This window comes from Temnothorax americanus, unplaced genomic scaffold, assembly GCF_048541705.1.
Source record: "Temnothorax americanus isolate GAGA-0224 unplaced genomic scaffold, ASM4854170v1 Scaffold13, whole genome shotgun sequence".
Taxonomy (NCBI): Eukaryota; Metazoa; Arthropoda; class Insecta; order Hymenoptera; family Formicidae; genus Temnothorax; species Temnothorax americanus.
The window spans coordinates 3,513,299-3,538,532 of NW_027509264.1; the positions used below are offsets into that span (position 1 = coordinate 3,513,299).

General features: G+C 42.0%; 1 protein-coding gene and 1 long non-coding RNA gene across 4 annotated transcripts; one reads left to right on the forward strand and one right to left on the reverse strand.

Moving 5' to 3' along the window:
* The first annotated feature begins 113 nt into the window (after positions 1–113).
* LOC143894170 (uncharacterized) lies at positions 114–25,168 on the forward strand. Of its 3 annotated transcripts, none has more exons than XM_077400315.1 (3): positions 114–10,873; positions 18,957–20,011; positions 20,547–25,168. In XM_077400315.1, the coding sequence occupies exons 2-3, from the start codon at positions 18,994–18,996 to the stop codon at positions 21,209–21,211; spliced, it is 1,683 nt and encodes a 560-aa protein (XP_077256441.1). In that variant the 5' UTR covers positions 114–10,873; positions 18,957–18,993; the 3' UTR covers positions 21,212–25,168. The 3 variants fall into 3 exon arrangements, with proteins under 3 accessions (XP_077256441.1, XP_077256440.1, XP_077256442.1); XM_077400314.1 differs by lacking the exon at positions 114–10,873 and adding an exon at positions 15,491–16,030; XM_077400316.1 differs by lacking the exon at positions 114–10,873 and having other exon boundaries at positions 18,736–20,011.
* LOC143894173 (uncharacterized) lies at positions 18,187–18,969 on the reverse strand. The gene is made up of 2 exons (XR_013256009.1): positions 18,835–18,969; positions 18,187–18,295 (listed from the first exon to the last, which is right to left on the reverse strand). It is a non-coding gene; the product is annotated as an uncharacterized LOC143894173 (long non-coding RNA).
* Positions 25,169–25,234: the final 66 nt, after the last annotated feature.

Sequence of the window (25,234 nt, forward strand, 5' to 3'; positions counted from 1 at the left end):
CACGAATTCCCTGTAACATGTATGTATATCCTGACGGGCTTGCAGAAATAACTTTGGACAAATGTGATTTTTCCGCTTCTACTTTTGATACAATAGATTAATTTGTTCGGTAGGATGATTTTCATGTACTGAAAAAACTTTGAAAATCACTTTCGCAAAACGTTTTTACGCGTTTCTGATTTGTCTTTCAAGTTATTACCGTGACTTACTGTGACTCGGTGCAAATTTAACCGTTTCGTTCACTTTAATTTATCGTATTAGCGTATCTTCTCCAAATCCGGAGAAAGACTTATTTTATTCCCCTTGGAACAAAACATCTTTTTTTTAAACATTGTTCTTTAGTCTTTGAATTAAAACTTTCTCTGCAAGGTCCTTTGTTTCGCAAGAATGCCCATAAAAAAGGGGTAAAAAAAGGGTAGTGCAGAAAAGGGTATACGCGAAGAATCTAAGATTTACGAGTATGTCCTTTCATTCCGTAAAATACATAAAATACGTCAAAACTTAAAAAAACATCCTTGAATGCCTAGAGTTCAACACTATAGTACAACATATTGTGTGTGTGTGTGTGTGTGTGTGTGTGTGTGCGCGCAAATAATACTGTTTGCTTCTCAATGTTTTTTTGACTGGATATAATTTCTAACTTTTCGCGGTTGAGACCAATTGTGGGCATATCGAACAGATAATAAATTATCACATACAATATTATCACATATAAATATTGTTTTATCTTTTTAATTTTTTTTCTATGAGGCTGTACTTGTAAACTATCTTATACTGTTTTCTCGATATGCAGGCAATATAGATTTAATTATACAAATCGGCAATGAATAATTACAAACGTCCGTTAAAAAACAAAATTGTTCGTATATTTTTGCTGTAACTTCATCAATGACGGCATAATGATGTAAAACGAAGGTCTTCTACAGCACTTTGGACATATATACCTGGAATTTATATCTGTTCAATCCTTTTACTACGATACTTCGTACTTTACAAAAGGAAAAGAATACCGACTTTCACATGTTTATTCTTTCCCTATCTTTCTGCACGTAACTCTTTTCTGAAACTGCTCGCAGAGGACAGACATCCTCGTCTCTTGATCGAAACAATACAGATACAACAGGCATGTCCATACGACAGCTTTTTTTGTCATTGTTGCGAATATTACGCGTTGTCAATGTCCAAATGCACTTTGAAATGACTTTACGAGTTTCTCGGACGACCGTTCTTATCCTTTTTTTTTATCCCTTTTCTTTTGTGAAGGCTCCTAAATTTGCAAAGAGATTGGGCAACGATTCCCGAGACAGCCGGAAATGACCGTGTACAAATCGCAATTTTCTGAATCTGAAAAGTGAAGGACAGGAAAGAATTCACTCGATCAATGAGCTGGAAATATTTAGTATAAAAACGCATGTAAAAATAAACGCATAAAGATATAAATCAGGTATAAACGAGATATAAACAGATATGTAGGATATAAATAACGTATAGGATATAAGTAAGATATGACCATAAGTAAGATATGAGTGTACACATTTATCTGGATACACAAAAATAGTCTAGAGAGCGGTTAAAAAAAAAGTGACCGTTAGAAAGTAACCGTGACATTATCTCGTTTTAGCTTTTCGCCGTGTTTGCTCTCGATACGATCCTCCCAATACCACGGGGGAATTTTTTTCAGATTCCTTTACTAGGAATGTACTATCCAGCCGTTGCGTATTTGCTCGGTACAAACAAAATAATATTTCAGTATCCGGACACGACTGTCCCCCCCTGAAATTCGCCTCAGGCGAATATGAGCGTCGAGACGTACGGCTGAAAGACGCCTCGAGCCGTTGCTATTGTCCCGCGCAATTACGAAGAAATTGATGTCATCGAGCTCATTAAAGGGGCGTTCGAGATCACGGAGATCGCTTCGCGACTCGTCGCCGAGTTTCTTCGGTTTTTTTCACGAGCGGAATTACATATGAATTAATTATGCGCAGTTGTATAAATTGCGTAGGGGTGCGGGGCTTCTTTCGAGCAAATGCCGCCTCGAGGAAATTCAACCGCCCGCGCCGGCTGCAACCCGCGTCCTGCGGTTAATAATCCACCCGGCTGTACACTCCCAAGGGCGCATGCATGTTGGACGCGGAGGGACGCCCCGATGCCAACTCGATTTAGGGAGCGGGGTAGCGTGGAAACTTTAAACCGGCTTCGGATTGCAGTTAGCGTTAGCTACGGGGTGTCCCACTTCCACTGCCGTTGGACGTTGAGTTAAACCTATGAAGAATATGCGGGACTATATATGTCTTAACACAGATAAACTTGTTAAAATTTAATATAATTGTGCAAAGTTTAAAATTCCACTAATCACTTGTAAATGAGGAGACTGTCTAATGACAGTGCTGAAAATTTTATTGCTTTTCGTACGAGCGATGCCAATTAAGTGGTATTACCCCGTGAATAATTTTCATATAATTGTATAAATAGAAATAATTGGAGATTTGTGTGATATGTTGGATAGAATATTTGCAGCGAGTCTGTGAAACATGTCAAATATGTGTGAGCGACTCTATTTTGAAATCCCGACCCCGTTTTGCTTATGAAAGGTTCTACACGCACATACCCAGCCACGAATGCATCAATTACAGATAAAATATATTAATTCCGAAGCGACAAAATTCTTTCGGACGATTTTAGAGAGAGTCAAAGGGTTACTTTCCAAATCCTTTTCCCTCTTTTCTCCTCTTAAATTTCGGACTCCCCATCGGGGATCGGGAAAAGGAGTATCGTGGACAAGAACGTCGTTTTCAGAAAACGGCTTTCTTTACGGCTTTCTTCGCGTTCTCGATACGAAACACTTGTTGGCAGCTGCACCTAAAGAAAGAGACAGTTGACAAGTATTTCTCTCGAAGAATCGAGCACGAAAACAGAGCGGGGTTGGCTCAATCCCGTTTCGCTCTTCCATTCGTGGCTGAGACAATCGGACACCCTGTATAACCGGCGCACACGCTCACGCCCGTTCACGCACGTGCACACGCACGTGGGGAAAGTGACTTACACGCAAACGGCCCGGCGAGCGGTGCTGTACAATTCACGCATCTACGCGTCTCTTTCGGGATCCTCATTGGACAACCCTATCCATCAAGGTCATCCTCCCTCTCGCTCTCCTCTCTCTCTCTCTCTGTCTCCATTTTCCCGTGAGCCCTCTTTTTATACACCGCGTTCTCGGATGCGATAGAAGGGTTTTTTTATAGCGGCGTGCCCTTGGAACCGACAATGACCGGCTTGCGTTTCCTGCGCTATCTAGCAGCGCGGCACCTGTTACAGGCCGCTGCTCCTTTCAATCCGATCGGCGATCATCGATTTTCTGCCTCTACCTCTTCTGCGGACGTCGATCCCTATATTGGGACAGTACCACTTTCCGCTTGCCTACGTTTCTCTTCTTCCCAATCGCTTTATGTCCCTCGCTAGCTTTGTATTGTTCCTTTAATGGCATTTATTTCAGTGTTTCATTATATATTTATTATACATATATATGTATGTATTTAGTATTAGTACTAGTGAAAATTATTTGGCTCGTAGACTATCCGAGATTGTATCGAAACAGCATATCAGCTTTTCATCGATTTTACTTATCTCTACTTATCTCTACGCGCAAAGAATTTTCTCTCTTTCTCTCTTCTGGAAAATTTATGGTTCGAGGTTTATTCGAAAATTGTACAAATAGGTGAGAAAGGATTTATTAATAATTACGCATAAAACTGTTATACATACACGTCGTAAGTAGATTACGTGAAATTCTGTCATTGCGATACAAATTTTCGAGTAAAAATCAGTTACATTGCCATTGCAAATGTCGAGCCTATAAATATTGAAGTCTATACTATAACCGTACGAGCATCACATATTTATTTACTTTTTGGCAAGCAGATTCATCGGCATCGGACGCCGTAATTAATCGGTCGCACAACTTTGCGTATCTGTAATTAACGGGAAGAAAAGCAAACGAAGCAATGAACTCACAGACTGAATTTTGCCGCGACTCCTCGAATGACCGCGTGGCAGCGTTTCTCTCTCTCTCTCTCTCTCTCTCTCTCTCTCTCTCTCTCTCTCTCTCTCTCTCTTAAACAGTGGAATCCTCATGTCGAGTACGTTGCTCCGCCTCGCTGAGAAAGTCGTCGAACGAGAGCGCCCGGTGCATCGACCACGCGGGGTTGTCGAACGGGCGGAAGCCCGCAAATAGAAACCAGTTTCTCCCCGCGCGATTGCGAGAGGCTCCTCTCTTCTCTCTCGCTTTTCTCCTTATTCCTCTTCTCTCCGTTCTTTCTCTTTTCTTCCAGGTAGATTCCTCCACCGCGCGGAAGTGTTACAAGGTCGCGTTACGCGCTGAAATCGCACACGTGACCGGGGATGCTCCTTCCGCGAATCTGCATTCCGGAAGGAATGGCGCGAACTCCCGAGAAATTTCGTGTTTCGTCCAAGCGGTCGTCTTCGAACGATTCTCTCTCTTTCTCTCCCCCTTCTCTCCCACCCTTCTTCCCCTTCTCTTTCTTTTTCTTTTTCTTTTCTTTTTTTTTATATCACGACATATTACGATATTACGATACGATATGTTCTGTGTTCTTTTTTCTTGATCGTATTATAATATAATGTTCTTGTGTAATGAGAAATGATGTTTGTGTGATTTTACGATAATACCCTTACAATAATCTCAGGATAAACAGATAAGCGCAGAGATTCTCTGACCAATGACCGATTCTTTCTCCATAAATTTTTTCCTCATTCTCTTCGAGAGGAACGCGCTTTTGACCGCGGGATGAGTCTATTCGTAAGCCGGAAGAGCCGTAATCCTTAGAGCAACTGATAAGAGATAGGTGGTGGGTCGTGTGTAAAAACGTTCTCGCGAACGTATATACATTCGAGCGCGTAGTCGCGCGTAAAATATTTCCATACAGTTAAAAGGGATTCTTTAAAAATGTTCAGGATATATACATCTTGCTTTCGGCTACTCGGACATTGCGTAATCAGCTGTCGGCTGTCGCTGACTTTTCATGACTCTTTTACTTGGGATTTTACGCACGGTGAGCACGTACGGCCAAACTGTCAGACACGCTCCGAATTTCGATTGCGTCAACGCATTTCTGACGCCGAATGCACAGTCGCAGTTGGTCGCGGTATATTACGAAACCGCAGTATTTTCCATTCCGAGAAAGTTGGTAGGTACCATCTTGTATTTATCGCGCTGGACACTCGAAGATATTGATCATGGAAATTGTTGACGAGATACAATACGTGCCTAAGTACACAGTCATTTCTAGGGAAAGCGTCTCGTACCGGGTGTTGGTCTTGGAAGTATTTTTTGTTGAAAAATAACAAAATGTATCTTGATTCGCTGGATTGCGATAAGCCGTACTTTCTATTGGTATAAGGAGGAAGGTCAGATCAAAGGCTGAAGGGACAGTTACGTGTCCCTTCAAAGTCAATACAACTGCAGTAAATACATGCCGATTGTGAAAGCGCGATTACACCGTTAGATACCGCGCGTGTTCCCGTGCTTGCATAAATACCTAAATATGCGCGCTCCGGACGAGGCTCCGGATAAACCAAGCGACCTACGTGTTCCCCTCACGCGTCCTCCATCGGCTCGGAAAAAGACCTGATTTTACATTTTTTACATTCTTATATCTCGATAATGCGCGTATAACAGTTTTTTTGTTTTCCGTTGGCATGCAATTGTCAACAAACTGCGATATTGCATATTGTACACATACGTTAGTTTAATAAATTCTCCGGCGGGTATCATACGAGGTCGCAAGCGTAACTCTCGCGCGTTCGAGAATTATACGAGAATTTTTTTTCGGTGCCTAAACGCGCCGTCGCGTCGGCCAAAAAGAAAGAAGAGGAGGAAGAAAGGCGAAGGAGCATCGGCCGCGAGAGCGAATAGGTCGGGAAAAATCACATGCGTAGACCGAGCACGTGTGCGTGCGAACGTGTGCGTGAGTGCGTGCGGGCGTGCGTGCACGCAGCCCAGCAGCCTGCGTAGATGCAGTTTTAGAAAATCACGCATAATACACGTGGCAACGTCGCCGCGCGCTGCGAGAGCTAACATTCCACGTGATCCCAGGACCGGTTTGCGGGTTGCCGACCCACTAACACTCGCCTAATGCAGATAAACCCACGCCCTATATGTGGGGTACACGTCGCTTATTTTTTATTGCGACCCGGCCGCGCCGAGCCGCGTTGCCGCGAGCGCGCGCGCGCGCGCGCATCGGCGCTTCACCGATTTTCAAAGTCACAAGAAGAGGAGAGAAAAAAAAAGAAGAAGAGATGTATAGGAGAGGAAGAAGGAAGAAAGCGCGCCGGGAACCTAAAATTATGCGGCTCGAGAAGAAGGGCCGGTCGGTCCCCGACGCCACTTGGCGACGCCAGTTTTGATTAATAATACAAGCGACTCTATTCCGACGCTGACTTCGATAATAATACGAGTAACGCTAATGTTTTTATAATGTTCGTGAAATTACCAAGTGTTTCGGGTCAATTATTTTCCGAATAACGTCTTGCTTTCATCTATCGTGTCTCTTGATTGCTCAAATCGAAAAGATAAATCGAAGGGATTAGATCGAATAAGAGAGATAATTTTGTCTGATTTATATTTTTGTCAATATTGCAATTTCCACAATTACAAGTGTACACGATACCTCTCCCTTTTATTATGGGTTTTAATCTGCACGAAACTATATGAACTTGACTTATATATACATTTGTAGAGGAGATTGATAGAAATAATAATAATAGTCTCGTGTCTCAAAAACGTCGAACTAAAGAAATATCTTCATACGGTAAACGGTAGACGATTAATTCTTGAAAGGTATGAAGATATTTATTAAGTTCGAGTCGGTTGTATTGTTATTTGTCAGACGTATTGTTTAAATAACGATATTTTGATCGAGATTCATGATGTTATGTTTAGCATGCGTAAAGAATCTCGTCCAAAATGGAACATTGGCGCACAACATTTAATCATATGCCATTTTGTATGTATTGTTGGAGTAGATACATCACTCGAAAAATAAGTTTAAATTCTGAGGCGGATGGCGGAGGAAGTTATGACCGGTTCAGCTACCAGATATTCATTACTTAATATTCATTATTACCTTCGCCGTCAGAACTGTCAGAAAATGACACAAAAATATATTTAATATGTTTTGATGGCGGTTTAATTTTTGTTTTTGAGTGTTTCTTTTTAGTTCGAGGCGACTTTCTCTTCCTTTTTCTCTCCTAATAAAGATTATGTAAAAATTTGACACAACATACATATTTTAGAAAAGTGCTATTTCTCGTAAGTACGTTAAAGCGCACATGCTCGATACAGCTGCTCGTACCTGCTGTTTCATCTAATCCAAATTATAAGTGGCATCTAGGGGAGATCTGCCAGCAGCTTGAGAATATCAGGGTCCGGCAAACGGTGAATGCTTTTTTACCCAACACTTTGTCTCGCTGGTAGATTTTCTCTCTAACTTCTCTAAGCCATCTCCGTGCACTTCACTTCTAAATCCGGTTCTGAACCTATTTTATCGTATTTACAGTTATTAGAGAGATATAATCAGAAGTATTATATAATAATAATAATTATTATTATTATCGTGTTCTAATTGTGCTACATTAGATTACATGCACCGGAGTGACACAGTCCCGATTAAATAAATCGGTGTGCGTCGATGTTATCTATGCGTCTAATGAGATATATCGTTAATGATTTACCAAAGCGATAATTTCGACTTGTTGCAGAGCGCTATATGTTTATACTTTCCCCGGGTGTTACGTGTGCGGGGTATCGAGCGTAGGTACGCGTGCAATTTTGTAAGCGAGCTGCTTGTGATTCGTCGCGTGTCCTCAGATACGAGCAATACGTTTGTATGACAGAGATGCGGTTATTTAGGAATTCATTGGCTCAATGGCAGGATACCACCCGTGTTTTTCGTGACCGGATGATGATCGACGGAAGTCGGCGAGCTGAGCGTGGATTTTACTAAGCTGTTAGCCACGGGATCTTTTAGCTCTGACTTTTCGGTATCCTGCGACAGGAAGGGCGCGTTTACGTAAAATTTATACAGTGAGGAGTGTGCTGGAGTTCTAACGTTTTTCGCTACCTATTTTATCTGGCCTTTCTATCCCGCTTAAAATTTTTGTAAATAAATAAACAAGACAGATAGACATCAGATATAACTAGCGGTAATTAAAGTAAATTCAAAGTACAATTCTTTCTAATAAGAAATAAAAAACTTGTGAAGCGTGTATTAGGCTGAAGAATATTATCTCGTATAAAAAAATTAAAACGTTTATAACGCAATTCATTTCAATAAAAATGAAATGTCTTTTCCCTCGTTACGATCTTCCTAATAAGAAATAAAATCTGCGCTTTACGAAGCGTAGGTGGAAGAATTATCTCGTATCAAAAATTAAAATGTCAATGCGCGACGACCTTTTTCAAATTAATGGAATATAGATTTTAGAAAAATTATATTAATATTAATATTATAGATTTACTTTTTAAATCTGTTAGATTTCTTGAAACGCGACGAACACATCAGGATTCAGGTGTACCGCGCGGTCTAGTCTCCATCGTTTATCATAACTGCGCGACATAAAATTACGAAGTATTTAGAATTCCTCGCGAATTCCTCTTCGAGATCGCTTTTACACGCCGTCCTCGCATGACCCACATTTCACCCGGAAGCGCTCCCGTTCCGTTCTGCATTTTCGCGCAACGGCGAACGAGACCTATACGTAACACCTGTTACTGCCGCTGCGCTCGGTAAATAGGGTATTACGGTCAACGGTTATGGTCAGCATTGTAAAGGTGTCGAAAGGCAGAACGGACCCGGATGGGATATGCAAAGAGGCAGAGAGAAAGAAAGGAAGAAAAGCGAAGGGCCTAATTCTCTTTCAGGCATAAGGAATATAATTGCACTTGACGCGCGCAGAGACGCGCGCGGGGTGGATATGCCGGGGGATGCCTGCACCACCAGACCGACCAGACGACGGATACTTCGTCCATTGTGCTGGCGACAATGTGTCAGCAGGTAGCTGATCATCGATCGGGGGTCCGCACACTCGGCGGTCAATGACCTTGCAATGTAGCCGGCAAAGGGCGAGGCCGCGTCGTTACGCCCGTGAATAGTCGACGTGTGTACGGTCGAGCGCATTAATAGCTCGCGATGTACGCGCGATAACCATTCGCCCAAGATCTCAGGAATGCTTAAGGGACGCGTCGTTCTCGTTAACGTAATTAACGACGCGTAAAAGAAATGTACACGCCACACGCGACGAATAAAAAAAAAAAGAACGGCGAATCGCGTGCCGCGAGATATCTTCCGTGTCGGGCATTATTAACGCGTCCGATTGTACGGCGATCGACGTTACGCTCGTGCATGCACGCGCGTATACGAACACACGCGTACAACACGCGCGCACGCGATGGACATTGAACGCGCGAAGGAGCCGGGAACATCGCGTGGCACGCATCTCCATACTCCTCGCCCACGAGGAGAAAGAGGGCGAGAACCCGAAAAGTCCACGGCGCGGCGCGGCGCGATACCAAGCAACTCCACGGCTTATGAGGAACCTGTTTTCCTTTATAGGGTTTCCACCTCGTCCCTTCTCGCTCGTCGGCGTAACGCCGTAACGAAGGGGGAGCCTTCTCTTTCAGGATGCTCAAGGAGAAAAAAATTTCTTCGTCCCCTTTCCATTTTGATCGTAGCTGCAATGCTGACTTTTGTGTCGATCAAAAATTCGATCTCGAATCGGAGTCACGGTGCTCGAGGAAGATTGCGACCAGTGGTCGTGAAAAAGCGCTAACGAGCCCCGCTCTAGGAAGCGACGTTAATATACAAGATCGATAAATACCTGTATACATCTATACGCGTGTATCCGTAATCAGTATCTTTTTTACGGTTTTCGCTCCCTACTTTACATCACGAAATAGTGTAAAAGTTATCAATGACTTGTCTCACGCAAGGATGCAAATTTCATGAGAAATAACTGTATATATTTGTGATAAGAAAATAAAATATATTAAATAAAATATATTTTAAGGCTAATATAAAATGTACTAGAACTGCGTAAGAGAATAACAAATATAATGACTTAAAACGACTTTTATCTTCTCAGTTCTCACGATTTTCTAGCGTAGTCCAATACCTGACTAGCCAGAGTACATATATTTAGACTTATCGGCTCGAGACGCGAAAATCCTCTGATACGAGGCTTTTCTCAGTTATGAAATTTCAAGGAGTACTCAGTCATTCGTTATGTACGCCAGTATCTCGGTGAATGTCCACAACTGTACACAGTTGCGCCGAAGAAACGATATCGTTCGCCATTGCGTAGCAATGGACGACATATTACGGAAGATAGAGAAACTTTAATAATCATCGAATTCGGGAGAATGACACATTGAAATCGAGGTGTTGTAAAGCAAATAGTTGCAGTCGGCGCCACATTTTTCTATCGCACTGCCGATAGTACGTGACTTTTTTCTTGTGTTCTTATCAATAATGTTCCAAAATATCTGATGCCATACGTCAAAAATTTTCCCTTATATGCCCAGTTATGTCTAATTACGCTGCCTTTTGTAGACCGATATGTATTGTCATATAAGTGCGCGCGCACACACACACACACACATACAGAAAGAAGTAAGATAAGTAGAAGCTTTTAGACGCAAATTATTTCTTCTTTCTAGTCGATAAGTTTTTCACTTTGTTTACCGAAGAATACTGATTCTAAAAGTGTCAATCGATTTCAGGGTCACGTACATGTTATTTACGGTAGACATAAAACCGATGCAATACAGATGACACAGGCAAGGGTGTTTCACGTAGCGCAGGTAATTTTTATGGTTTTCTCTAAAAATTCGCAGTAAGATGTTCCTCATCACGTGTATTCAGACACCGATTCGCAATTGTAAGCTACTGAAAAGGAAGAACTGTATGTAAAAACCCTTTTTTTTTGTAAAAGTTCTTCCTTTCGGACCTGAGAAGGCCAAACAAACGACATATTTTTCAACTAATTATCAAGTCTTAACCCTCCGTCTGTATACGTTTTTCTTTTAATATCTTCGGAGTGTACACGGGTCTGTCACGTTCGACGCTATTTTTTCCTATCTTAGGGCTGATTGTTCCAGCCTGTTGGTAAACTACCTAATAGTTAAATCATATGTATATGTCTTTGTTTATCCTTTACATTAGACAAAGATAGACATGTGATTTAACTATCAGGTAGCTTACCAATAGGTTGGAACGACCGGCCCTTAAAGTATTAAAAAAAAAAACTGAAAAAATTTATGAAACATCTATCTTCATTGTAGTTGACGATTTTATAGTCATTTTGATAAACATAGTTTATTTAATATTTTCTGACTTGCAAGTTTTACAGTCACGAGCAGGTATTATTTGATTATATATCAATAAAATTGATATATAAAGCGCGAGTTTGCTCGATGAACTTCCTTCTCGTTATCTCGATTGCGACAGCCCCCGGCCAGTATAAGTTCAACGATCATTATATGCGCATTAAAAAATTGATTTTCTATAACGACATCGTACGAGATCGATTCGTAGGGAAAATCGTACATTTCGATGTGCCGCGCGCCTATATAAATATCATAACGTGATCGTGGGATGCGTCACGAGTACAAAGTACGAAAGGCGCACCCTGCGGCGATCAGACCGACCCGCTTATGCACCGGTTATTGTCATAGCGTTCCTGTATACGCATCTGCCTGCGTATACCTCGGGATATAAGGTAGAATTTCGATGGCGCAACAGGACAAAGATTCACCTTGCCATCGTCGCATACCTCCTCTTTCTTCCTCCCGTCTCTCTCTCTATCTCTCCCTTCTTTCCCCTCTCTTTCTTTCCTCCGTTTCGCCTCGTCCGCTCGATCCCCTCTATACGAAATCGTCATTGGAGTCGTCATCGTCGTGGCGTTGAGAAAAACGCCCGCTGCACGTATCACGCGCGTACGCGCACATATATATATACGCGTATACGCATACGCACACACGCGCGCGCTCCCTCTCGCACGTACAGACCGTGGAAGCGATTTTCTTCGACCAACGTCCGCTTTATCGTGGGCCTTTCCTCCGTTTTTAGACACACGCCCAAGATAAGAGGAATGATGCCGCATATTTTCGGCCATTCTCGAGCAGGCAACTGCATACGCATACGCGGTTTACGGCAAACAGAATCGAAAATTCGTGTGAAAGCGGCGTCGAGGAGGGACGCGATCCAAGAAATTCCACGTCCGAGACTTTTATATCCGACACGCCATATGAATATTCTATGTTACAATCGTGATAGGTCCTCTTCTCTCGTTGCTTCGAAATTCGCTAATATTGTGTCTTTTATATCGTGATGTTTAAAAACTCGATAAATATAATAAATATAATAAAGTTCTATCGTTTGAAAGAGAGAGAGAGAGAGAGAGAGAGAGAAAGGCGTAAAAAATTCTTTAAAATAAATTCTATGTTATCGTATTGTGTAATAAGTTAATATTTAGAGACTGTATAATTAATATGCGTGCTACATATGTATATTTGCAGACAGGATATTTGATAAAACGTATCTCAGTACTCAAAAATGTTTTCCCGTTTTTTAACTTATGCATATTTTAATAATGTGTGAGAGGCGTCTTCCGGGTTGGGCATATTCAAACTCGGAGACAGTTGAAGTGGGTCTTCAGACTGATATATTTTAACATTGTAGGAGGAAAACAATTTCAGTATTGCTTAAACAGAACGTGACTTTCTTCAAACAATCTATGTATTTTCGTTATTTTCTTGTTTACAGAACCAACGACGTTATCAACATATGTTGGGTACACAGAAAAAAAATTCTTATTTAGAGAATATCTTTTAGTTTTGGGGCATGTAAAGCGTAAAATGAGATTATACAGCGTTAAATAATGATAAATTACTTGCATCAAAGCATTATATATAATTCAACGAAGAAAAATATATTCTTAGTGTCCAAAAATAATTTTTATGAATGAAAAGCAAAAAATATTGGATAGAGAATAACACTTTTAAATCAAGAATATTCATATTATATAACGATAAAGACAGTTCGATCTTATTTTAAAATTCAATATTCTCTACGTGAACGCAAATAATGTTGATTCAATTTTATTATGTTACAATGAAGAAGAGGAAATCGAAAGAAGAAGATATCATTATCATCAAAATAATCATATTGTACTCTTTATGTGACAATTATGTATTTAAATTAAATTATAATATTCTTAAAATACAAGAATATAAAATCCTTTTAAGAAAATTATAGATTCTTGCTTGTATATATATATGAAACAATGATTGCGTTGATTTGAATATATTTATCTCGATTAAAGATCAATTTTTTTCTGCGTAGTTCTTTAAAGTTAAATCTAAATGCCTTACAATAACGTCATGGGCTTTGCCCACTTTCGATATACTCCGGATTTAACGGATCGGAGATCCGTGTTAATTAAGACTCGTCCGGGAGAGAGGCTCGCCGCCTCTCCCCGCGCATTTCCGCGTTTCATTCGCCCTTCCTTTCTCCCAGAACTTTGCGATTTTCTCACGATACTCGAGTGGAAGCGTCATGCCATCAACCCCCGCATGGTAACGTTACCCAATTCGGGTAGGGCACGCCCGCGTGTATGCGTGCTGCGGGGTCGACCCGCGTGTTGCTACCCGCGAGGGCTATACGCGCCGAAATTACACACGCGCACGTACACGTATACGTACACCCGCACGCACCCGGCAGCGAACGGCGGGCTGCTGGCTCGTCGTGGAGTTCGGTCGTGGTCGCAATTTTCGTGAACGCACACACGGCTAGGCGTACTTCCCTCGTTTTTTTTTTTCTACGATCCTCCCCTCGTTTCTTGGGGCGCGCGCGCGCGCGCTCATGCACGCATGTGGATGCGTTATATCGCTGGGTACCGTAGGGCCCTTCGTGCGGGAAGTTGACGTGGGTGTATAGGAATAGGCTCCATGCATCGCGCCGTTTTTGTAAATACGCACGCACACGGACACGCCCGCCCGCCCGCCTGCCTATGCCGCGTGTATACGCGCGCGTGATATATCCCGCAGGATATTGGCCTAGGAGCCGCGTGATTGGCCGATAGTGCGAGCATAGGCGAATAAGTGCGTGTGCTGTGCGTATACGCGTGTGGCGATGCGCCGAAACGCGCGTCACTATCACACACGCGTAACTTACAAAGGCGTAAGTTTTACATATTTCGCCCGTGAATGACGGTGCGCGACGTCAGAAAAGTCAGCGAGAAAGAAATTTAAATGTGAGATTCTTAGCCAAAATTGTTAGGCATCCTATTAAACCAAAACATTTTAAATAACATTTATTTTTGAAAAAAATAAAAAAATAATCGCGTTTATAATAATGAACGCTCTTATTACGACATTCTTCGTGTACACGATTGAATTATCCGTCCTTAAAATTTATATTTGCACGCTTAGTGACAAACAAAATTAATTACATAAACATGTATTCTTCTGAAGAAACTTTCATGTGTCGAAAGTATGTATTGAAAATATTGTTGATTTCTCTCCGGAGATTTTAGTACACGTATTAAATTAATAGTTAAAAGTTAATCGTGCGTTAATTAAATCGTCGGTGTTCTCCAAAATACGAGCAAAAATGTTTTCAGATAGAATAAACGCACAAACGAGAGGCAGTTCCCTAAACATCTGTTCCGCAAAAGGAACGATCCCTTTTTGTATAAGTTTGTGAAAATGGTACGGCGGAATCTCTCCCACTGCACATGTTCCACGTACACATGTCGCGTTTTCCATCTTTCTTTTTCAGGAGAACGCGTCTTGTTTCAAGCCGTGTTAAAAGCGCGTCCGAATTTTCCTACAACTTTTCCTAACTCGCGGACTTTGACCTCGGGACTCACACAAATCGTCAGAAGAAGTCAATGGCGAGTTATGACGACGAGCTTAAGAATTTGCATCGGATTTAAATTTTTCCTCGCGTTTGCGCTTATAATTTCACGCGGTATATACCCCCGGTACATTTTCGTCGCTCGCTTTTGCCCGCGCGGGTCCCGTGTCCCGTGCCGTCTTGGTTAATTTACCCCTTGCGGGAAGAATTACGTTAGACTTGTGTGTACGGGGCGGGGACCCCATGGTCGCGCGCGTGGCCTTAGCGAAGGTTACGCCATTGGCCCTAACACGCGGAAGGAGGCGACTCATGGACGCGTATACTTCCACCGTTCCACCCCTATGACCGACGGGCTAGGCCGAGCGAAGAGTCGTACGGCCAACGGCATGGTGCAAGCGGCGTCAGTGGTCGTCGAGCGAGCAGGAAGAGAGGTTTTCTGATTCCCGGACGGGTCTCGCTCGTCTCTTGGAGAACGCGCGGCGCATTCTCGGGTGCGAGCGCGCATGGTCCTCCACGTCGGTGCAATCGACAACGGGGGGCGGGGTGGGTGGGCTGTGCGTGAAATAAGGAGTGCGCGCCGGAGTGTGTGCGTGCCCTTTTTTTTCTCCCTCTTTCACTCGCGTCCTCCGCGCGCGGCATGTCCGCCGCACTTGTACACTTATACACGTACATATAGGTAGATACGAGGCGCGCGCGAAGGGAAAGAGCGAGCGATAGAAGAGAGAAGCAGGAGGACCGGGGGTCCCCCGCGTAAGCGCGTTCGATAGTTTAATACATATATATTATATACGTAAGTGCACTTCGCGATACGCGCGCCTAGACGAGATTGAAAAGAGGGGAGCGGAGGGCGGAAAGAGGAGGAAGATTTTGTTGGTATCGGCGACCAACGACATTGATAACGACCGTGAGGTGGTTCCGGGCTCGTCATTCCTTGATTATCCGCGCCCTGCGTGTCCGTGAAATCATCCGGAGCACGTACGACGACGTAAGAAGCGGAACGTCAGTCTCCGCTCTGCATCTCGCCGGCTGCGCGCTCGCTTTTATTAGATCGCCCGCAGTGTTTCGCCGTCGCGAGAGAGGAGAGTCCATCAAGTCCCCAAGTAAGTTCAACGCACTTTCTCCTCCTCTTTGCTTCTAACGATTCGACTCGCCGAAAGGATGGAATTAATCACAAATTCTATCTGCTTTTCGCTTGCCGGATCGCACAGGGTGTTGGGGGGATATTTTAACGATTTTCTTCTAATTTAACACACGATTGCACAATTTATTTTAAAAAATTACATACAGATCCTTAAAACGTTTGGAGCAACAGATAAGAGAGATCGGTGATCGAAGATGTTCTTTTTATCAATTTTATCAATTCTTTACTACCAAAATAAACGCATTCTCGCCTATCTGATTCTAACATCTCTGCATCGCTGCACTAATGCACATTTCCGCCTACGAAAAGTTTTTTTTCCACTTAAAGCGACAAGCTATTGAATCGTTATTAGATCAGCTGGTTTTTGTTCGTAGATCGCTCGCCGTTCTGTCGCTGACAATTTTTTCTTTCATCTCCCTTTCCCTCGCGAGCTTTTTTCGCAAGCTTAAATTTCGTTTGGCCAGTAGATCGGTCGATAATTTACATCAGGTCGACCAGTTTACGTCGAGATGTTTTCATTCGTATAGCTCCTTGGCATCGTTAGACGCGGACGTCGTAATCGCTTCCACGTATGCAACATTTCAGTTTACGGTTTTCTTATCGTCTTGTTATCGGCGTACTCGTTCCTAATTCCTACTGGGTCGACCGACTGATCGAGCTAGAAGTCGGTGAGAGCGCTTAAGTCACCCTACGCGAGAAATGCAAATATCGACTGGCTTTTCCCCTCGCGACGCGATCTCACCCCAGCCACGAAACATCGATCGTTTTATTTTTTTTTCTCATTAACTCAATCATTTACGAGGGTAAAAATAGGTAGCGGAAAAGTGACAGACCTCTGCGATAGGATAAATCTAAAATGACGAACCCAGAGGGAGAAAATAAAATAAATGGATAAATATTCTTCGAGTTGTATATTTGCGTGTATATTGTATCAAAAAGTAAATTACGCAGGTATATCTGGAGATGAATAGTGTAAAAATAAAGCCAATAAAAGAAATCAAGAGAAACTCGTATCGATCCTTGCACAAGCGAAGCTCGGCGAAACCCTGCATTAAGAAACGTCACTTTTTCGTCACTTATATAAAAAATCTGCGCGAAGTAGAAAAAAATCATGTAATTTTAGAGATTTTCGAATGCGCGCTGCGTTTGCCGAAATTTACAGAACCTTTTGAAAGTGTTTACGAACAATCGGCAGTAAGATCGACGCAGGATATGAAATATTATTCATAAAGATATCAGCAGAGCAATAGTTACTTTGTAATCCAACAACTCAGTTTTTTTTATCTTAAATATATAAAAGAAGGCTTACGGATAAATAACGGTTGGGTTTATTTTTTTCATCGCTTTCACGCTGACTCTTTGCCTTGAAACTTTTATGGCCATGCGCTATGCTGTAAACGGCCAACGGTAAGGGTTAAGGAAATTTCCAAATACAGCTCGACAATGGCTCAACCATTTTTATGTTTCGCGTACGAAAATGACAATCAAATTGCAGGAATCGGCAAAAGTTGCCGATTATTAGGAATTGCGTTTACTGCAGATGTAAAAGCGGATGTAACGCGTTACAATTTCATCCGCGTAGGGCAATTTTATTGACAATAAGCTCGGGTGTGATATGTTGTAATACAGTATTAACGCATTAAAACATTAGCGTAGCATTGTTACATATACTACTAGTTGTTTCAGCAATAACGATTCTAGAGCGACTGTGATTTTATTTTTATATAGTATATTTTGTATTATTATAGTAGGCTTTCTACATATAGGTTTGATATAACATGAAATAATTATACTTGGTTGGGAAAACTTTTACAATTACTTACATTTGAATATTTCTGTTGAATACAATAGAATGCTCTTTCGACACACAATGTAAATATTTTGCGACGTCTCGCCAGTCTTATCGTATCTTTATTATCGTGGTCATTTTCTAGTTCGTATTTGTACAGACTTTTTCTAATCGCTTTCGGACCTTAAGATATACCTAATCTTTTGCCACGCGAGTTTCGAAAACAGCGTCGGGACTATTCGGGACTGATCTATTTGGATTGACTAAGGTAGATCAGCGAGAGGAATGTTATGCGGGAGAAAACAGAAATATTTTTACCGCGGGCGTCTATTAATGGCCAAGCATTATTATTCGTAGAATGAATCATTCGGAACGTGACCGTCCTGAAATGCAATCGATGCAGATCCATGTCCATTTCGTAACCTTATCTAAAACCTGTGGAGAGATGTTTCGTCTAATATAGATTATTATGAATCTCTAGATAATATTAGACATCATATATATAAGAAATGTGTGTACAACCGTGTATTTTTTTATATAACTGTTTCATAGATCCTTTCGAACTTGGATTATGTTGAAAACAAAAGAAAGATTCACTCGATCGTGTCGTAAATTTCTCGAAAAACGCGGAATTGTTCTTTCGTGAAAGTTTTGTAAATTTTTATACAACTTTTCCCAATTTTCGACATTATTTCTATTCGCGCAAGGTCGACGCTGAAATCGTCTCAGTTTTAATCGCTTCTATCTGATAACGCCGTCAATTCGATATCGATACGAATGGCATTTTCGTTGTTTCAATTCCCATTGCCGGAGAGAGAAGAAGCGTCGCGTGCAAATGACGAGCTAAATGCATCTATGAACTTTGATCCCTAGCACGAGAGTCCTTATCGGTAGATAAATTCGGATACTTTTATTTTCCGACCATTTTTGGATATTTCCTATATGAATCACAACGCCACAGGCAGGAAACTCACTCTGGCATCAGGGTGGGGAGAATTCGCGTGGCAAACAGGATCTCTGTCTTGTCCCTCGACGGAGATGGTCGAACTGCAGTCGAGAGCGTGTCTTTGAACAGGAGTGTGTGCGTTTGCCGCAGGTCCCAAACGCAGATAGACAAAATCATCCCGGACACCATGACTACCTCTCAACAGTACTGCCTACGATGGAACAATCATCGCTCGAACCTGCTGTCCGTCTTCGAGCAACTGTTGCACAACGAGGCGTTCACCGATGTCACCATCGCCGCGGAAAGCGGTAGGACGGTCAAGTGCCATAAGATCGTGCTGGCCGCGTGCTCGACGTACTTCCAGAATCTGTTCCACGGCCTGCAGGACCAGCATCCGATAATAATTCTCAAGGACGCTGGGTTTCCGGAGATACAGGCGATACTGGAGTACATGTATCGCGGCGAGGTGAACGTCGCGCAGAATCAGCTACCCGATCTGCTCAAGATCGCGCAGGTGCTGAAGGTGAAGGGCCTGGTGGAGGAGCACGGCAGCCAGAGCAACGCGGCGCGCGACCTTCGCCGCGAGGATACGTCGATGGAGCCGTCGATATCGCCGCCGCCGGCTATCAGCACGAGCACCGGCGGTGGTAGCGGCGGCAGCCACTCGTCACCGCCGCACTCCACCGGCGGCTACTCCGGCCTTTACGGGAAATCCGCGGTCTCGCTCGACCGCGTTCAAAGTCATCCCCTCGCGGGCTCGTTGCCGATTACGTGGCCGCTTCCGTTGCACTCCGCGGGCGCGGGTCATCAGCTCCCGACGTCGCTCTCCTCATCCGTCCTCGTTGGCGGCCCCGGCGCCGGCGGGTACGACAACGGTATCGAGACCTCGCCGCTCAAACGCCGGAAGCCGATGCAGCAGCCGACGTCAGCCCTGCTGATGAACCACGACACGCCGATCTTGCGCACGGTCCTCGGCCAGGCTCACGTTGACAGTTCGCAGACGATGCCGCTGCTGCAGCCGGACAGCCACGAGTCGGTGCACTATCGCAACGCGAGCAGCAACGGGTCCGCGAACGACAACGACAATCGCCGCAGCAACGACCTGTCCCACGGCGAGGCCGTCCACGCCGACGTTTCCTACATGGACGAGGATGAGAGACAACCGTCCCCGCAGTCGTACGGCGGGGATACCGCGAGAAATACAGGTAGCGATAGCACGTCAAATATCATATCGGGGATCGCAGATACGGATTTTTTTAAGTTATACACTGTATATTTCCAATATCTGCGAAGTATAACGCCATTTACGTCGTGCGAACAAAACTCAGAGGCAGACGATAGCGTTAGAAGAACTGCTAACGTAAATACTGAAGGTAAACGAAGTATTTATAGCTTAATAATCACACGAAAATGAAAAATTATTTCTTTTTTATTAATAATATACATATAATATCATTATGTTATTTTATATACCATAATTATATTATATAATATTAATAAGATTATTATGACACGTGTGTGTAATATGTTTCTGCTATAAAATTTGCAGCGGAGAATAATGTCGCGATTCTCAAGATATTAAACTAGCTTGTATTCCCCATTATAAAAGTTCCATCTGTTTTTAGCTACACCGAACATATCCAATTTTTATACTTTAGTATTATAATGATATTAGAATTTTGCATACCTCGATAAATTTTAGATATCGTAACGACTACATTTTACCGATTTATCGTATAGCTGCTCCGGACTGCGTGCCGCAAAAACCAGAGTGGAAACGCTATAAGCAGTACACCCGAGAAGACATCCTGTCGGCGATCGAGGCGGTGAAGACGGGGATGAGCGCCGTCGCGGCGGCGCGAAGATACGGGGTGCCATCGCGTACGCTTTACGACAAGGTGAAAAAGCTCGGCATCCCAACGTCGCGGCCGTTCAGGCGCTCGACGAGCAACGGTGGTAGCACGGCCTGCTTCCCGTACGGCATCGGTGCCAATGCGAACGGCGCTCTATACGACAACAACCGCGGCGGTGTTAATGCCCTGTCCGAGAATGAGAACGAGAGCGGCAGCAGTAACATCAACGTCATCGAGAGTTTGGCCGGCACCAGTGCCGCCGCAGTTTTTGAGACCACCTACGCGAAGGCAACGAAGGATACGTCGCAGGACCGCGACTCAATGTCAGACTCGATGACCCGTTGCAGCGCGAGTCCGGTGATACGCTGCTCCAAGCAGAAGCAGCAGCAGCAGCAGCAACAGCAGGACCTGGATGATCAAGTAGAAGATCTGTCGGTGAGTCGCAAATCCGACGTTCCGGTGATAATACCGCCGTCCACTACGTCGGTCGCGATTAAAGACGAGGCGCAGGAAGCGGGGCTTGATAGTAACGACTGCTGCGACTACAGCTAACTTTTGCGGCCTAGAAACGAGAGTAATAAGATACGAGTAGTTCGGTTGCTTTTCAAAATTAAAATTGTCTCGTTTTAGATATTTTGCCTTTTTTTTCTCCATGCATACACTCTGAATTTCGTAAAGTTATGGTATACGAGAAAGTCAATCAGGCATTTCAAAATAGCCATTTTTACGTGGTTCTCATTAATTTTTTTTTATTTCCGGTTTCTCCAACAAACTGCGATAAATTTATTTTAATGTTGAGCTCCTTATTACTCGCATCTTATCACTCTATCCGTCGTATATAGTTGCCGAAGAATTTTTCTCTCGTATTTCTTTACCGAATGTGTATTTTCATCCCAGATAGAGTCGAAAACAGATTTTGCAGAGTATCTGTCACAAATTCGATCGGCAGAACATATGCGGAACATTGGCGGAATACGAATGTGATTAGCAGATCGACCGTAGAGAAACCGAGCGGTATCTACACCATTTCATTATCATAATCATTTAATTATTATTAAATAAAGTTATTAATCATAATCATTCAAATGATGTATTTTATTTTACGAATTCAACGAAATGACACAGATTCTGCCCGGTTTCTTCTGGCAGATTATTGCCGTCAGATTCCGTCAGCGCAAGTTCCATTGGCAGAACGCGAGATTAACGCGGACGTAATTGACAATCTACTTATATTTTACTCGAATCTGCTGGTAAACAGATTGCTAGCCTACTGATAACGCTTTGCTGGGATGTTTTATCTTAGTTCTTCGGATATGCATTTTGATACAGCAGGCGAACGTAAATGTATTTATTCCTGTTTTAGCTTGTTCGCAAATAAGATCTAACTAATCATAATGCGCATGATCATTAAAAAAAAAAGTTAAGTACTAAAGTAACGATAAAGCTGTTAATTATTGCAAATTTATTGATTCGTTGTTCGTGATTCGCGATTCGCGCATAGTTTAGTGCTAGCCTATAAGGTATATTCGCCTGAAACTCTTTAAAATTTACGGTTTAAAGCAATGGTTTGCACAAAAGAACGTGTCGCCAGCCAATGTTCACTTTGGAGTTTTCAACACGAACGACGATGAGAACAAAAATATGTGAAGAGACATAAAATAAGAAAAAAACAGATTTAAAAAAATATCTATCTCGAAACTTCGTTCGAAAATATTTGTAAAATTATTAGGTAAGATAAATACATCTGTAATTGGTATTATACCGCACGACATTTGGGAATTTTTTTTGTCTTGCGACATATTCGTTTGTGCGGCACACTTGCGTAATAGCATTAAAGCTTTAACAAATTGACAGCGAAATAATACAAAGTCCATGAACGAAATCTGACGCTATATGTGCGAGGTGTCCTCTTCTCTATTCGCTATCGCGTGACGAGATGAAAATCATTCAATAGTGGTGGGATATTTTATTAATGATAACGTGCCAGCAATAAATGCAAGCAATGGAAATACTTTCTATGACGATAGATCTCGGTTTGCCACTTGCATATTTGCCGCGACCTGTCATTTCATTCGTGAACCTCGTATTATTTCGTATTATTTATCATTTAATAATCATTGACGTCGGTCGCTGTTAATTTGTTAGCAATTGTAAGTACTTCGTTGTATTTGATCGTTACTGACCACAGTTCCGGGATACGATTGCAATATTGCTCAAGCATATCAGCAGTAATGATAATAACGAAATACCTCATGTAAACTATACGTGTTCATTAATGTAAGACTGATAAAATGCAGATTTGATATCTATATACCTATATACATGCCGATTATCGAAATACTCAAATCTATCGAGGTAAAGTATCGAGGATATTTCAATTTGCAATCAAACGAACAGACAGGTTTTCTATATTCTAAGAGGCAGATTATTTATAGATTTATACCTACAATACCGAAAATGTTGAAGAGTGCAAAAGGTGAAGTTAAATTTTACCTTTTCACCTTTTTACCTAGCGGTTTTCGAGATGCAAGATATAAATAATTATTAATTTGCAATCGTGTAGCACGTTTCATTCAAACTCGAATATGCTAAAAAAAAAAAAAAAAAAAAAAAACGCGAATGGAGAACGGACGAACAGCTAGGGTTAATGCTTGATAATTTTTCATCGATACTTTGTCTCCCTAAACGCAGACCAAAGCTACTTCCAGCAATACTACCTCAATATATATATGTAAGTCATTCCATATTTATCACAATAGAATTTTTATAGCGTGAGAAGAAATATTTACAGAATGTGTATGAAATAATGCATGATAATGCAGTACCTGCCAGCCATGTGATCAAATGCACCACTATTTTATAACATAGATCCGAAATGTCGAAGATCTTCGAAGTTAAATTGCCACCGTTAATGTATTACGTAAGGCAACTTGAAGCTCTATTATATTATGTTTTATTTTATTTAAGAGTGCGTATATTACTTTATAGTCATTGTTATCGATACGCATTATTATTATTATTTTTTTTTATACCGATTACAGAGTGCACTATAAGTACAATAGTACAAGTAGCAAGTAAAAATACGTTATTGTTAAGCTTTAATAAATTCTACTTCGATTGCGCGTGGTATGCCGCGCATTAATTAGATATTCGTCGAGCGATACGAAAATGTAAGCGGTATATCCAAAAGTATACGCAAGTATATCTTATTTCGGTGACTTTTCGCATAGAAGAGACTTCGTATAGATTAACTACGTTAATCGCAAGCTATTCCTCTCTCTTTCTCTCTCTTTTATATGTTTTGACCTCTTTTTCCGTCTCTCTCATTTAACGTACGTTACATGCTCTACCGAAATGTCTATCGGTTTGCAGATCAAACTTGCGACAGCTTGTATAGACGCGGAAGATGTAGGGTAATTAAGGAAATTTATACACGTATCGATATTCGTACGTATGGATACGACGTACGTTGTTTTTTTTTTAAAGAGCCGATTAGTTTTATCAGAGTATATTGCGCAGCGTTGATGCGGGGAGAGTACATTTCATATGTAATCGGCGTATCTAATTTTAACCCACGTGTGTCTTGCGGAGCGTATTTCGAAGCACCGACGCGCCTGTACGCGCATCCCTTAAAACATGGTAACACGCGTTGTGAGGGTTCTTTTCCACTACGTGCCTTCATTCGTTGATTAATTATTACGACGTGAGCGCGACGCGTTAACTATTAGCGTTGAACGATAACAAGCGAAACAGGACCGACATGAATCTTACAATTAATTAAAATGCCACTTTCGGTCTTGGTAGCCTAACGATAACACTTCTCTGCGAATTTTGTATATTATACCTTTTCCGACTGCGCGCCGATTCGTCAATCTTTTAAGACACAGCTCTTTGTTTTTTTTTACCGTTCCAACTTTACTCCGTTCCAACAAAAAGCTGCGTTTTAAAAAGGACCGACAAGTTGGGGCGCAGTCTACTAAAAACTTCCTGAGAAAGAGTATACAAAATTCACAGAATACTATTATTGGGCTATCAAATCTAGCCCGCGACCGAAAATGACATTTTTTTTCAAGTTAATTATGTTAGCATTGATTTTGTACTGTTCGTCGTCAGCCATGCCATCGCCACGTTTTGTGAAACAATTCAGCGAAAATTACAATTATACTTTACCGTGACGTTTGATCTTTCCACTGTCCGTTTACCCGTACAATTGTAAATAGTCACGAGCGGACGACGCCACCTTTAACAACTAGCGATGTAAGACTGATTGTAAGACTGATTTTTTTTACTATGTTGACTCACACGCACACGCACAATGCGCGCCCACGTATATATAATGCGCGTATATATATATATATATATATATATATGAAAAAAAACATTTATTTGTGCATATAATATGATATATAATATATATAATATATATTATATATTTACACACTTGCTGCCACGAAATGTATGTTATCAATAATTGTGCAAGTTTGTTACGAAATAAACCATATAATCTTATACCCCGTTGTCGCTTATTAATCAGTGCCGTTAATTAAGTTTACCTTGATTAGAGCGTACATACAT

Coding starts and splice junctions, on each gene's coding strand:
- LOC143894170 (XM_077400315.1), top strand. CDS start 18,994: ATGACTACCTCTCAACAGTACTGCCTACGATGGAACAATCATCGCTCG. Junction 20,012..20,546: donor GGATACCGCGAGAAATACAG/GTAGCGATAGCA, acceptor TTTATCGTATAG/CTGCTCCGGACTGCGTGCCG.